The 12,076-nt window shown below is 26.4% G+C and overlaps 2 protein-coding genes across 2 annotated transcripts; both read right to left on the bottom strand.

Annotated features, from left to right (window-relative positions):
• Positions 1-1,090: 1,090 nt before the first annotated feature.
• Positions 1,091-3,729, bottom strand: LOC112592545 (activating transcription factor 7-interacting protein 2-like). Its single transcript, XM_025336635.1, has 3 exons — positions 3,435-3,729; positions 2,496-2,867; positions 1,091-2,057 (listed from the first exon to the last, which is right to left on the bottom strand). Exons 1-3 carry the CDS (start codon positions 3,449-3,451, stop codon positions 1,160-1,162), a joined length of 1,287 nt encoding a protein of 428 aa, XP_025192420.1. The 5' UTR covers positions 3,452-3,729; the 3' UTR covers positions 1,091-1,159.
• A 1,266-nt stretch (positions 3,730-4,995) lies between these two features.
• LOC112592544 (serine/threonine-protein phosphatase alpha-2 isoform) lies at positions 4,996-10,894 on the bottom strand. Its single transcript, XM_025336634.1, has 8 exons — positions 10,840-10,894; positions 10,586-10,717; positions 8,992-9,222; positions 8,715-8,929; positions 8,536-8,649; positions 8,333-8,476; positions 5,897-6,029; positions 4,996-5,236 (listed from the first exon to the last, which is right to left on the bottom strand). Exons 1-7 carry the CDS (start codon positions 10,892-10,894, stop codon positions 5,931-5,933), a joined length of 990 nt encoding a protein of 329 aa, XP_025192419.1. The 3' UTR covers positions 4,996-5,236; positions 5,897-5,930.
• Positions 10,895-12,076: the final 1,182 nt, after the last annotated feature.

Raw genomic sequence — 12,076 nt, 5'->3', positions numbered from 1 at the left:
TGTACATATATGACATATATGTACAATATAATACAATCAATAGATTATGCTTATTACTAATCTTAATTTCTATGGCTTATAAATTTTTCCAGGACCTAACGATTAGTTTCCTGATTTTTACGGTTCATAACGACTTACAGTTGTGTGTTTATTTTTTCCAGATTTCAAAGGTCCGGGACTTCACTGTTCAGATTTCTACTGTATATGAAAATACAATTCGTCTATTTCAATCCCGGAATTCTACAATTCGTGAGATTACTTTCCAGGATTATACATCCAAATGTGTTCCGGACATCAACCGATGTTCTATGTCTTTATTTTTACTTAATATTTATTTTTCTGTGTGAGTGCGCCTTATGTTTGAAAAACTGACCTGCTGATAATTATTATTAATTACTGTTATTTGTATATTTTAACTCTATGTTCGATTACTTTAATCAGAACAAACAAATGTGTAAATCAATGTAATAACGTACAAATAAAAGAAAAAATAATAAAAAATCAAAATTGAAATAGCCTAAGACAAGAACTAAGCTTTTGAATGATAGAGCATAGATCTGTGGGATTCTTTTTACTTATAATTTAAGATGAATATCTAACTAAATCAACTGATGGTATACCTACTTAATCAGATTTTATTCCTAAGACACAGGTCCCTTCACACATTTCCTTTTTAAAAAAGATAGCCGTCACTCGTCTAAACCTCTTTTTAGATATTTATTTTGTTGCAAGCTGTTCGATACTAAGTATATGGGTATTAGTAAATAAACGAGTACATTTTGAAAAACTATTAATATCTAAACAAATACTTTAATTGTATACAGTATTAAATCAAATATAGCTGCAATAATCAAATATAAATTATTATAAGCACAAATAATATCACTCGAATATTATAATAAAATAATTCCTTGCCCTGATGTCAAGGTAAAAATAATAGATATCAATAGAAAATAGTTTACAATTGAACTTATTTAATAAAAATGTTATATTTAATAATTAAAAAAAATATTCTAGACATTATAATATCTATTACTAAGAAAATAAAATTAATTATAAATTTCAAAAATATTATTTCATATATTTAACTTACATAGTGTCTAATAACTTCTTACTATAATAAATGGTTTATAGAACATGCTTAGCATAAATTATTAATCTAAATCTTAGTTTTATGTACAGCAAAAGGAGCACGTCTATTGTGAACATCAACCGCTCTCAGAGCAAAATGATAAACATATCCTAACTCAAATATTTCTAGTTCACATGCCATAGGTAACATATCTGATTTTATATTACCCTTTTTTTTCCACATAGAGATATCTGGATGTGCATCTGTTTCTTGGCATACAAATATTTCATACATCTTGATTTTAGCTATCTGCCAAGACAAATCTAAATCCCAAGTTAATGTCACTTTATTTCCAGAAGTTTTGATTTTCATATTAGGTGCTGGTGGCACATTTTTCCATGACGGTTGTGTAATATATGGCGGTATTAAGGGATAAGGAGGTGGATATTTTGAACTTGAAAACTCAAAATGAAAATCATGCTTTTTAGTAATTTTTAATTTCTTTTCTAAATAACTATTTGATAAATTTTTTGTTTTTGATTTTTTGTCACTAATAAGTTTGTTTAAACAATTTTTTTTTTCAACATGTTCTTTATTTTTAGAATTAAAAGGAATCATATCATCAACAAACATTGTCTTTGATTTTGGCCCAGGTTTTCGTTTACTACACATAGTTGTAGATAAGCGTTTTACATTTTTTTTACATTTGCCTAATTCAGTATTCAATGGCATTACTTTATTGGTACCATTAACTTTGACATAATGCATAGAAACATTTTTTTTTGATTTTGGACATGGCTTATATTTAACATTCAAATTTTTGGAATTATTATCTGATTCTGAATCAATCAAATTAATATTATCATTTTTTGTTAGTATAAGTTTGATTTTTGATAAATCAGTTGTAATGATAGGTTCATCTTCATTATCTGATGATATTGTAAATATTTCAATTTCCTTATTAGAATTCCCATGGAGAATAGCCCTAAACAATAGTTAATTAATATTACTACTTAGTAACCATGATATATTTTGATTTATTAGTATTAAATGATTTATTTTTTAAAATAAAATTTACTAAAAGGTGTCTCATACCAGTTTTATGTTAATAGCTATATGAATACATGGGCATCCTCAAGGAGAGCAAGACCCTTCAAGAGCACTTGCCCCCCTCCCCCCACTAAAATATTAAATTTATAATAATTTAATGTAATAACAAAACTTAATAATGTACTATGAAATTTATTTTACAACCCCCCTCCATAGAAAAATGTTTGAGGACGTCCATGCATGGATATACAGATTTATTAAATATGTTAATCAAAATAAAATTAATTAAAATTTTAAAAAATAGCTTAGAACCACCAAATTATTTAAAAATATATTATTAATAAAAATATTATTATGTATGTATACGTCTTACGTGTCCAATTTGTTCCTACATGAAATGTCAACGTTTTGACTACCTGAAGCAGTAATACACCTCTGTTGTTGAGTAAACTTATGTTTTTTTAAATCTCTGTCAAATTGTTTTACAACATTATGAAAAACTTTAGCTTGATTCTTCAAATTTTTGTATCTTTTTTTCCAAACCTCAACATTTACCAACTCTTTTGAGTCAATAATATTATCTTCCTTAGTTTTGTTCAAGACATAGTCAGTGACTTCTCTTTCTAATTCAATAGATATTTGAGTTCCTTGTTGTTGATCACTGATTTTTTCAGACTTACCATTATCCATTTTATTTTTATTCATGATTTTATATTGCGATATTTTTCTATGCTTGTATTTTTTACTATAATAAAAAGTATAAGTCTAAATTAATAAAAAACAATAAAAATACAGAAAATGAATAGGTATAATGCTATGTAATAGTTAGTAATATATAATGTTAACGTAAGAAACATAATAAGTGTATTTTATATTTCTGTGATAAAATGTAACCAAACCATAAAACAGTAAGCAAATATACATAGTATAGGTACAAATAATTGTACCATTTTTGTAATTTGTAATTTATATAGTTGTGTAAGATTTAGAGACTTGGCTCTTAGAAATATCCTGTAAAATAAATGAATCCACTACTGTGATACTCTAAATTGATTGAATTGATCAGAACACATTGTCATTTAAATGATATATCAGCAACTAACAATAGCCATTTCCAAAGGCACGTTTAAATTATTACAATTCAATGTGAAATAGAAACTATGTTTTAAATGAAAAAAAAAATGTATACAAGGTAAATAAATATATCTGAATAAACGAAGAGTCAATTTTGAAAAAAGTTCAAGCACATTTTTTAAGCTTGACAAAAATACAAATTATTATTTCTTAAAATTAAAGATAATTAAACACTAACCGATAGATATGAAGCATGGAATCAACAATACAAATAGGTTTCTATTTCCTATAGACAATTCCGGTCATCATATAATAATATTTCAACAATTATCGCAGCTTGTTAATTATAATTAATAAAATAATGAATTAATAATAATAATAAAAAAAAACCATAGAAAAAATAAATCTCAATAATATCAGGTCCAGGTGGTTAGTTAACACAAGATCCAAAAGTGTGTCAATAAATTATATAATGAAACTAATAGAACGAATGGTAAATACATTCGAGTTTTGATTGTTTTGAAACACGATACACCAAAACCAAAGTGTAAAAAAATAATATTAACATAACCTTACAAAATTATAAAACGTACGATTTTATTTTATATTTTATAATCAACAGGTCACAGGCTCACAGATTAAAATCACAGAATATTAGTGTTAAAATATTATCTTGTGTTTATGATCGTACCATGGTTTTAGAAATTAGACCCGGCAAGTCGTGTTTAAAACAAATGTTTTTATCACGGAAAAATTAAGATTAAAGGCAGTGCTGCACTCTACACTATTACACATTTTTTTTAATACAAAATTATTTCTACTCTTCAGTAAACGTTAAATGAGCTCAAAATTTACAAAAATTATATTGATAATGGGTTACACGAAAAACTGATGAATTTAACGAACCAACAAGGGTCATTAAAAATATATCATGTTTAAGGGACCATTAATTCACTAATGAGTATTGATTCATTAAATATTTAGTTTTAGAGACTGTTTATGGAACTTATAATCTTCCAGTCTTCCCAATAATCATAAATAATTAGTATAATTCAAAAAAAAAAAAAAAATGTAATTACTCCAGCTATATGGATAAAATCTAATAAGACCGTAGAAAATCTATGATCAATACAAGTTGTAATAGTCATATTTGTCGTGGTAGAATTAGATCTAAGTTATAGTATAAAATATTAAGTATATTAAAAATAATAATAATTTAATCATTAATGCAAGACCGTTATTAGGGGTAGACAACCAAGACACCCATTATAAGGATGCCTCAACAATATTCAAACGTATACAAGTACCTACAAAAATTGAAAGATATCTTTTTTGATGTACCTTTATTCAAATTCATTAAAAACATCATTTTTTGTTATGACATTAAAAGTCAATAAATAACGTCATACCAATGTCTAGCCCGCTGGGAATAGTTTCAAATTTAAATGTTTGTGTGCCAATGTCAACTTTTGTAATAACTTTCAAATACAACACTTAATACAACCAAGGCAAATACATAACAAATAATAATATAATAGTCATAAATCATATTATAATTATCATGCAATCTGGCATATGTTAACATACATGGAAACTATAAAATATACACGCACTAATATTATTTTTCATAGTCACACAGGTATATTATTCCAACTAGTAGCAAATATATAGTTTAATATTATATAATCATTTAATTCACCACTTTTTGTTTATTTTTAAGGGTAGCAAAGTAAAACACAATATTTTTCCATTCGGTATATAATAAAATAATACATCCGCTATCAACAAATTACTATAAGTGTTATATAGGCAAGGTATTTGTTTATTGCCAAAAAAGTAATACAAGACGTTAATTAAATAAATTTTACATTTTACTACTCTTAATGTATCTGCATTATATATTTAATGCATAACATGTACAGTATAATTTTTAAATTAATATATCGATATTTACATTGCATGTGATTTGTTTTAATATACCAATCGGGATCGTATTCCACACTTTCATATTTGTTATATGTTCTGATTTACGTATTTCTACTAAAAAATATACAATATTATGTTATAATAGTTTTACAATGAAAGTGTAATATCTAAATACACAAAACAATAAATAACAATAATTATTAATTTTAATGTTGTACTTAACTTTGGGATTTTGATTTTTGAAATTTGTATAAAACAATAGTTTTATAAATATATCTTAGATACAATAAAATATACGAGCTAAAATTGTCCGATAAAATAACAAATATAGTTGACTTCATTATTATGTTACAATTTATTTAGAGCAACTATTCTGAATAAATTGCAACTTCTTATTTCATAGTAATTTATGCAGTTTTAAATACATGAACAAAACTAAGTTAGCAAAAATAAAATATAATTTAAGACTTAAACTAAAAACAAAAAAAGGAAAGGAAAAAAAAAGACCGAGTATGAAAAATAAAATAAGTGCAAATACAATATATCAATAATAATATTAAATTATTAAAAATACTCCAATTTACAAGTTAATAAAAATGATCTTGAGATTTTACAATAACGTTATGATGGAGTTTAAAAGTACTTAATGATATAAATACATAATTGTTTAAACTAGTTACTCGGTATAATTTTTTTCTATATAAAAAAAAAATTTCATTTGTTTTCATATTATATAACATTTAATTTTTAAAATTATACTTTGTTGTTGCATACCTAGATATAGACATAATTATTGCATCAAGATGGGTTATTTTTTATTTTTTCCTTGTTTACCAGATCCTCTGGGCGGTGTAACTGGTCTGCCTGATGATAATCCTCCATACATGTACTTTCGTTTGTCGGCCGGCTGAAAAAAATATTTTTTTAATGATTAATAATATTTAGGCTAATAGCTATACAAACAATAAAAAAATGTATAATTTGTTGTTATTTCAATACTTTTTTTACATGTTAAAGTTAATACTTAATACTATACAAAATATTTCAAAAAATATAATTTAGTTTAGAGTTAAAAGTTCAACAGCGAATAGAATAATTTAATTTAACATAACTGTGTCAAAATTTCGAGACTTATAAGACTTGTACTTACCTTATAAGTACAAGCACAGCAAATTTGGTTATTATCACTTTATAGGTTAAATCTTTTTATAAGTAACCAAAGGGACTTGTCAAACTTTAAAGACTAACTAGCAAGATTATACCTGGCTATCTACAAAGATACCAACTTTAACGAATAAAATAATGAATTAATTTACTTAGAATTAAAAAAGGCTAATTTCCAATTATTTTTAAAAATTATACAACATTAAATATATCTGTATTTATTAAAATATCTAAAGGATTAGATGTTTACCTACATACAATTTAACTTTTTACCTGTAAACATTACATGTTACTATTATACATAATAATACAATATTTGTATGAAGAATTAAAGAACAATTATTAGATCAAATAATTGTTACTACTAAGAATTTGATAAGTCTTGACATACCCACTTTATGAGAAGTAATAACAAGATTGGACAAGTCCATATCAATATAGCTAAATGAAAAAATGTTCCGCTACCAAAACTATAGGATTAGCTTCGTCAATCAATTTAAAAAAAATTAGCACTTAATTTTCTTTATAGGTACCTATGAAAACATTCTCAGAACAGTAATGGCATGATATAAATAAATTCAGGGTCCAGCTAAAGGCATATTTTGAAATGACTGTTACCCAAGCTAGATGGTTAATTATTTTTAAAATGGTTGATATCAATTCATTAATGAATAACATATTTCAATACTATACATAAAAGAAAACAATGACAATTATTTAGATATTTTCCAGGAATGCCTGATTTAATTGCGTGGAAAAATGAAATAACTAGTTCAATCATCAAACCTATTACTAGAGGGTCTACTTAAAAGCTCAAATTTACATTAACTATAAACTCTTGAAGATCATTCCAAAAACATATCACAAGAAATTAAAATGATTTCACGTGCCATACTTGAAGGAGTATAGATAGTATAGCAACCAGTGCACTGAAAAAAATACACTCCATAAATTGAACATTTAATAAAAAAATGTGTATTTTTGCCAACAAAAATATACTAGTTATGAATAAAAATGACAAATTTTTAAATTGGTTCAAAATTAAACGTATGACAATCTTTTTAAAAATATCGTAACTCTGTTGGACCATGTATGATTTAATTGTTTTTTAATAAACTAGAAAATAATTCTATACAGTATACACAATACTTTTATATATATTTATAGTATTGAACTACAAGTTTTTTTTTTTTTTTTTTTTAATAATGGGCCAATTTCCAACATTATGTAAATAGTCAATTTAACAAGCAAATATTTCTAAACATTTCAAGAACCACACATCGAATAAAATATCAATTAACACTAACCATGCTAATTTTATAAACCACTTTATTAATTAATACCAGGCTTTAGCCTGAAATCTGTATGAATATATGTTAATTAAACATTTAAATTAATAATTAAAGGTAGGAATTGGCATACTCAGATGACTTGGGACTGCTCTTATAATTCGTGCAGTTAAAAAATTAGGTCTATAAGAAAATAAATATGAACAGCTATAGGAAAAGGTTTAAAAGACTGCCCATTCAGACTTACTAATTAGACAATGGAAAAGATGCATTAGCATCATAGAATTTTATGCGTCTCCAGTATTTGAATCTATCAGTCTTTAAAACAAATAAAACAAGTTTAAATATTATTTTTTAATTTGAACTCTCAATTCATTTTACATTAATTAAAAGCAGAAAAATTACATTTTATTTTAAGTTGGAAATAAAAATTGCATAAAATTATACTAAAAATATATTATTGATGTGTTGACAAATAAGTTCCTTCAATTAGAATTAAAATCAAAACCCCTAAAACCGTGTAAGTTTCTTGAATTAAATATTTTATATTCATATAATACTTGTTAGTATAATATAAGTAAAAAAAATTTAGTTTTCTTTATTAGATAAAATTATGTTTGTGTATACTATTTTAATCAATTAAAAATACATAATATTCTAACCAAACTCACACTAACACAGCTATATTCCTTACTAAAGCTAATAATATTTAATTTTAAACTCAAATTTTATGAAATCAATTTAATAGGAATCATACCTTTAAAATCTGGAATGAGCACATTAGAGTTTCATCAACAGACATCATTGCTCCAGCATTGTCAAACTCTCCACAATAATTTGGAGCTGAAAATAAAGTGACCAACTGACGCTTTGCAAAGAATTCATAACCATCTTCTACAACCTAAAAATAAAATTAAAAAATTAACTAACAATATTAATTTTATTTAAATATTTACAAACCTGGTGAGCCCTACATATGAGATCGAAATCATGTTTATGCAAAAATTTAGTCACAACCTCGGCACCAAATGTGAATGAAACACCTCTGTCATTTTCTCCCCAGCCCATTGTATCCTTAAAAAAAAATTATTCATTTAAAAATAATAAAACTTTTTAAAGATATAATAAAATATTATTACTTTATCAGGATCAGACCAAAGCAAGTCGCATAATAATCCCTGATCAGGAACATCTGTTGGCCTCATAATTCGCCTGATTTGTTCCATTGATTGCAAGTCAGGACTAAGACCACCATGACAACAAAAAATCTTTTCGTCAACAATTGCTGCTACAGGCAAACAATTAAAACAGTCCGTAAATATTTTCCAGAGCTTTATATTATACCGCCGTTTACCTGTAAATAATATAAATAAATTATAACATTTAAGGTTTAAAATATTTTTAATTATTACTTACATTCATCATAAAACCCATATATTCTGTTTATACTAGCGCATTCATGATTGCCACGTAAAAGGAAGAAATTTTCAGGGTATTTTATTTTATATGCCAACAAAAGACATATCGTCTCCAGAGACTGTTTGCCACGGTCGACATAATCACCTAAGAATAAGTAGTTAGACTCTGGTGGAAAACTACCATACTCAAATAAACGTAGTAGATCATAGTATTGACCATGAATATCCCCTAAAAAAGAAAAAACATTTTACTTTAAACCAAGAATATTAAAAGCTAATAAAAAAGTAGATATATATTAATACTGTACAAATCTTAAGTTGCAAAGTTAGTATATTAAATATTCAACTATATAGGTAAAATATTTAAATAATTTATGATTGTAAGTTTTTAAACAATTTTATATTTTTAAAGTTTGCTTTAACATAGGCTCTGTATACTAACAAAAAAGTAATAACAAATTACACAACTATAAATTTAAAAATAAAAAATTATTCTATCAGACAATGTGATAATTTTTTACACATATCAATTAATAAATCAGAATTTTTTATTATATCCATCGATAGTAATTTCAAACAAAAATTAAATCATGAGGTTAGCAAACCATTTTAAAATTTTTTTTAAATCCTATTTACATAAAATTTATTAGTTAAATGATAAAGTTTTTTGATAAGACCTATTCAAAATGTATTATTTGAAGAGTTTTAACATTAATACACTTTTTAACTTGCCACATTTAAATTTTATGTAGAATCTTAATCTAAAGAATATTTATGAAAATATATTTCAACTAAAAATAATAAATAAAGTTATATTATAAAGTAGCATAGCTAGGACTCTTTCATTCAAGCTGTCAAATTATGTGTCCCTTTGTATATTTAATACTTATTAATTAAATAATAATAAATATTTAACACTTAATAGTGAACAATAAAACTTGTAAAGTAATTGAAATAATAAAATTATTTTAAACTAATAATTCAATACAAAATTCTTTTACATAGAAAAATGATAGGAAGCTTACTCCAAAGCACTATTATTAAAATAAATTAAAATCTTAAAAAGAATACTGATCTTGTTTTTCTAAGACTTTCAATAGGTACTTTTTGTTCAAAATACAAGTTAAAATAAGATATTTATTTCAACTTAATGATTAAGAAATTGTGTTAATACACCAACATTTTGGAAAAAAAAAGTGAAGAATAAAATAACTCATTGATATCTATATGAAAAAATGGATTAAAAATTTAAGTTACTTTTGTAAAGCTAGAAACTAATAAGCAATTTCATCGATTGGGGTATTTTATATCAACAGCTAGGTACATTATTTTTTTAAATATTTAATGTAAGAATTTATTTAAATTGGGTTTAATGTGTAACAAACATGATATACTTTGTTGTACCTATACTTAAACAAGAAATAACTACAGCATTTTATTTATTTGATAGCATATAAAAACATAATAAATGACATATTTATAAGTAGAGCAACCGAGATATTCAAATTACACACTAAGTACAGTAATCAATGTAGTAATAAATAGTAAGTGTTTGGTCAACAACCACTAAAAACAACATTCAAAGTACTTACCACATATTTTCAATGGTGCCTCGAGTTCCAATAGTATAGGCTGCGACAGAAAAATCTCCCTGGACTTGAGGCACAGACCACGAATTTCACCTTCGGACAGCTGAACGTTTTTGCCTGGTCTCGCACCACGCACTGTTGAACAGTTACAACAATTGTTATAAATGAATAGTCGTCAGTCCCAGGGACCGACCAAAATGGGTACCCAAAGATGGACGGCGGCGTCGCACTCGCGTTATGGCCCACCGGTGGCTTACCTTCCAATAGTCTCGATATTATGTTGTCGATATTCAATTTGTCACTGTCTGTCATTGTTTCGGCGTGCGCGGTGTATGTATCGTGTTGGAGTCCGTGATCGTGGTGATAGTTGTAGTCGCCGCCGTCGCCGCCGCACGATGCTTGATGTGATGATCAAGTGTGATGTTAAGCCGGCGTGCGAGGTGCAGGTACGTGTAAATGACAGAGATACGGTAAATTGACGGTACGCGGTTTTGTTTTGCAGGAAGTCGAATAAGAATAATAAAATAAAATATTTTGTTTACGTTATCGCGACCGACGAAAATGAAACGCCGTCGTACTCGTCCCGAGTATGTAAAGTGAAATGACTGAAATGGCGTAGTTCGGACGTTACGTCATCAACCATTTTTTTCCTCTTGCTACCCCCACCGCACCCGAGATTGTTTATTCTTCCACGACTGGTACCGAATACTGACCGTTTTTCAAAATCATAGTAATCATACAGCATTACGGTGGGGTTGTCATCTGCGGCGGCGACGGCTTCTTGATTTTTTACTATACCTTTTATAGTTGTTTCTGCTTCCTACTTCTTTTAACGAATTTTTTGATTTTCTATTCCAAAGAAAATAATAATTAATACAAAAATGTCAAAAATGTATATACTATTTATTGATCTTATTGTAAACGATAGTTTAAATAAGATCAAAATAAACTATCGTTGTTATTTGTTAATATTCAATAGTTATTGAAAGTTGAATCTATCATATATCGGTAATTGACTAATGTAATAAAATCCGATTTCGTCAACACTCAACAGTGACTGTTTATTGTTTAAAATGTTTAAATTTTAAGCTATAAATGCTTGCCCAATTACGATAAAAATACTTTGATAGGGCAACAAGTAACAATCCGTTTAACAACTCCGGAAGTCTGGAATAAGTTCACCCAATGACTGCAAAAAATTGATTCATAGATTTTTTAACGCAACGCCGATTTATTTGGCTTAGTACAATATAATAAACATGTATTCTGAGTACAACGCATTAATGCACGAATCTAATCAGTTGACAGTTGTAGTTTCGCATGCGTATTATACAATATATACGTTGTAATTAGGCACCGAGGTCGTAACAAGACCGTATTGTAGATTATTTGTAATGAAATTGGAAAACTTGTTTAATCATAGTGGGTAAAACGTTGTATTGATAGAGACAATGAATCGCGTAACGAATGAATGACTGAAAACCATAGAGCTTA

Source organism: Melanaphis sacchari, unplaced genomic scaffold (genome assembly GCF_002803265.2).
Source record: "Melanaphis sacchari strain LSU unplaced genomic scaffold, SCAv2.0 Contig178_pilon_pilon, whole genome shotgun sequence".
Taxonomy (NCBI): domain Eukaryota; kingdom Metazoa; phylum Arthropoda; class Insecta; order Hemiptera; family Aphididae; genus Melanaphis; species Melanaphis sacchari.
Note: the sequence above shows the minus strand (reverse complement) of the source record. Positions and strands in the feature narration are given on the sequence as shown.

Excerpts from the sequence above, each read along its gene's own strand:
- LOC112592544 (XM_025336634.1), bottom strand. The coding sequence starts at position 10,894 with ATGACAGACAGTGACAAATTGAATATCGACAACATAATATCGAGACTA. Across the intron at positions 9,223-10,585 it reads GGCACCATTGAAAATATGTG|GGGATATTCATGGTCAATAC; the intron begins GTAAGTACTTTG and ends TTTCTTTTTTAG. Across the intron at positions 8,930-8,991 it reads ATATGGGTTTTATGATGAAT|GTAAACGGCGGTATAATATA; the intron begins GTAAGTAATAAT and ends TATTATTTACAG.
- LOC112592545 (XM_025336635.1), bottom strand. Across the intron at positions 2,058-2,495 it reads TGTAGGAACAAATTGGACAC|GGCTATTCTCCATGGGAATT; the intron begins GTAAGACGTATA and ends ACTATTGTTTAG.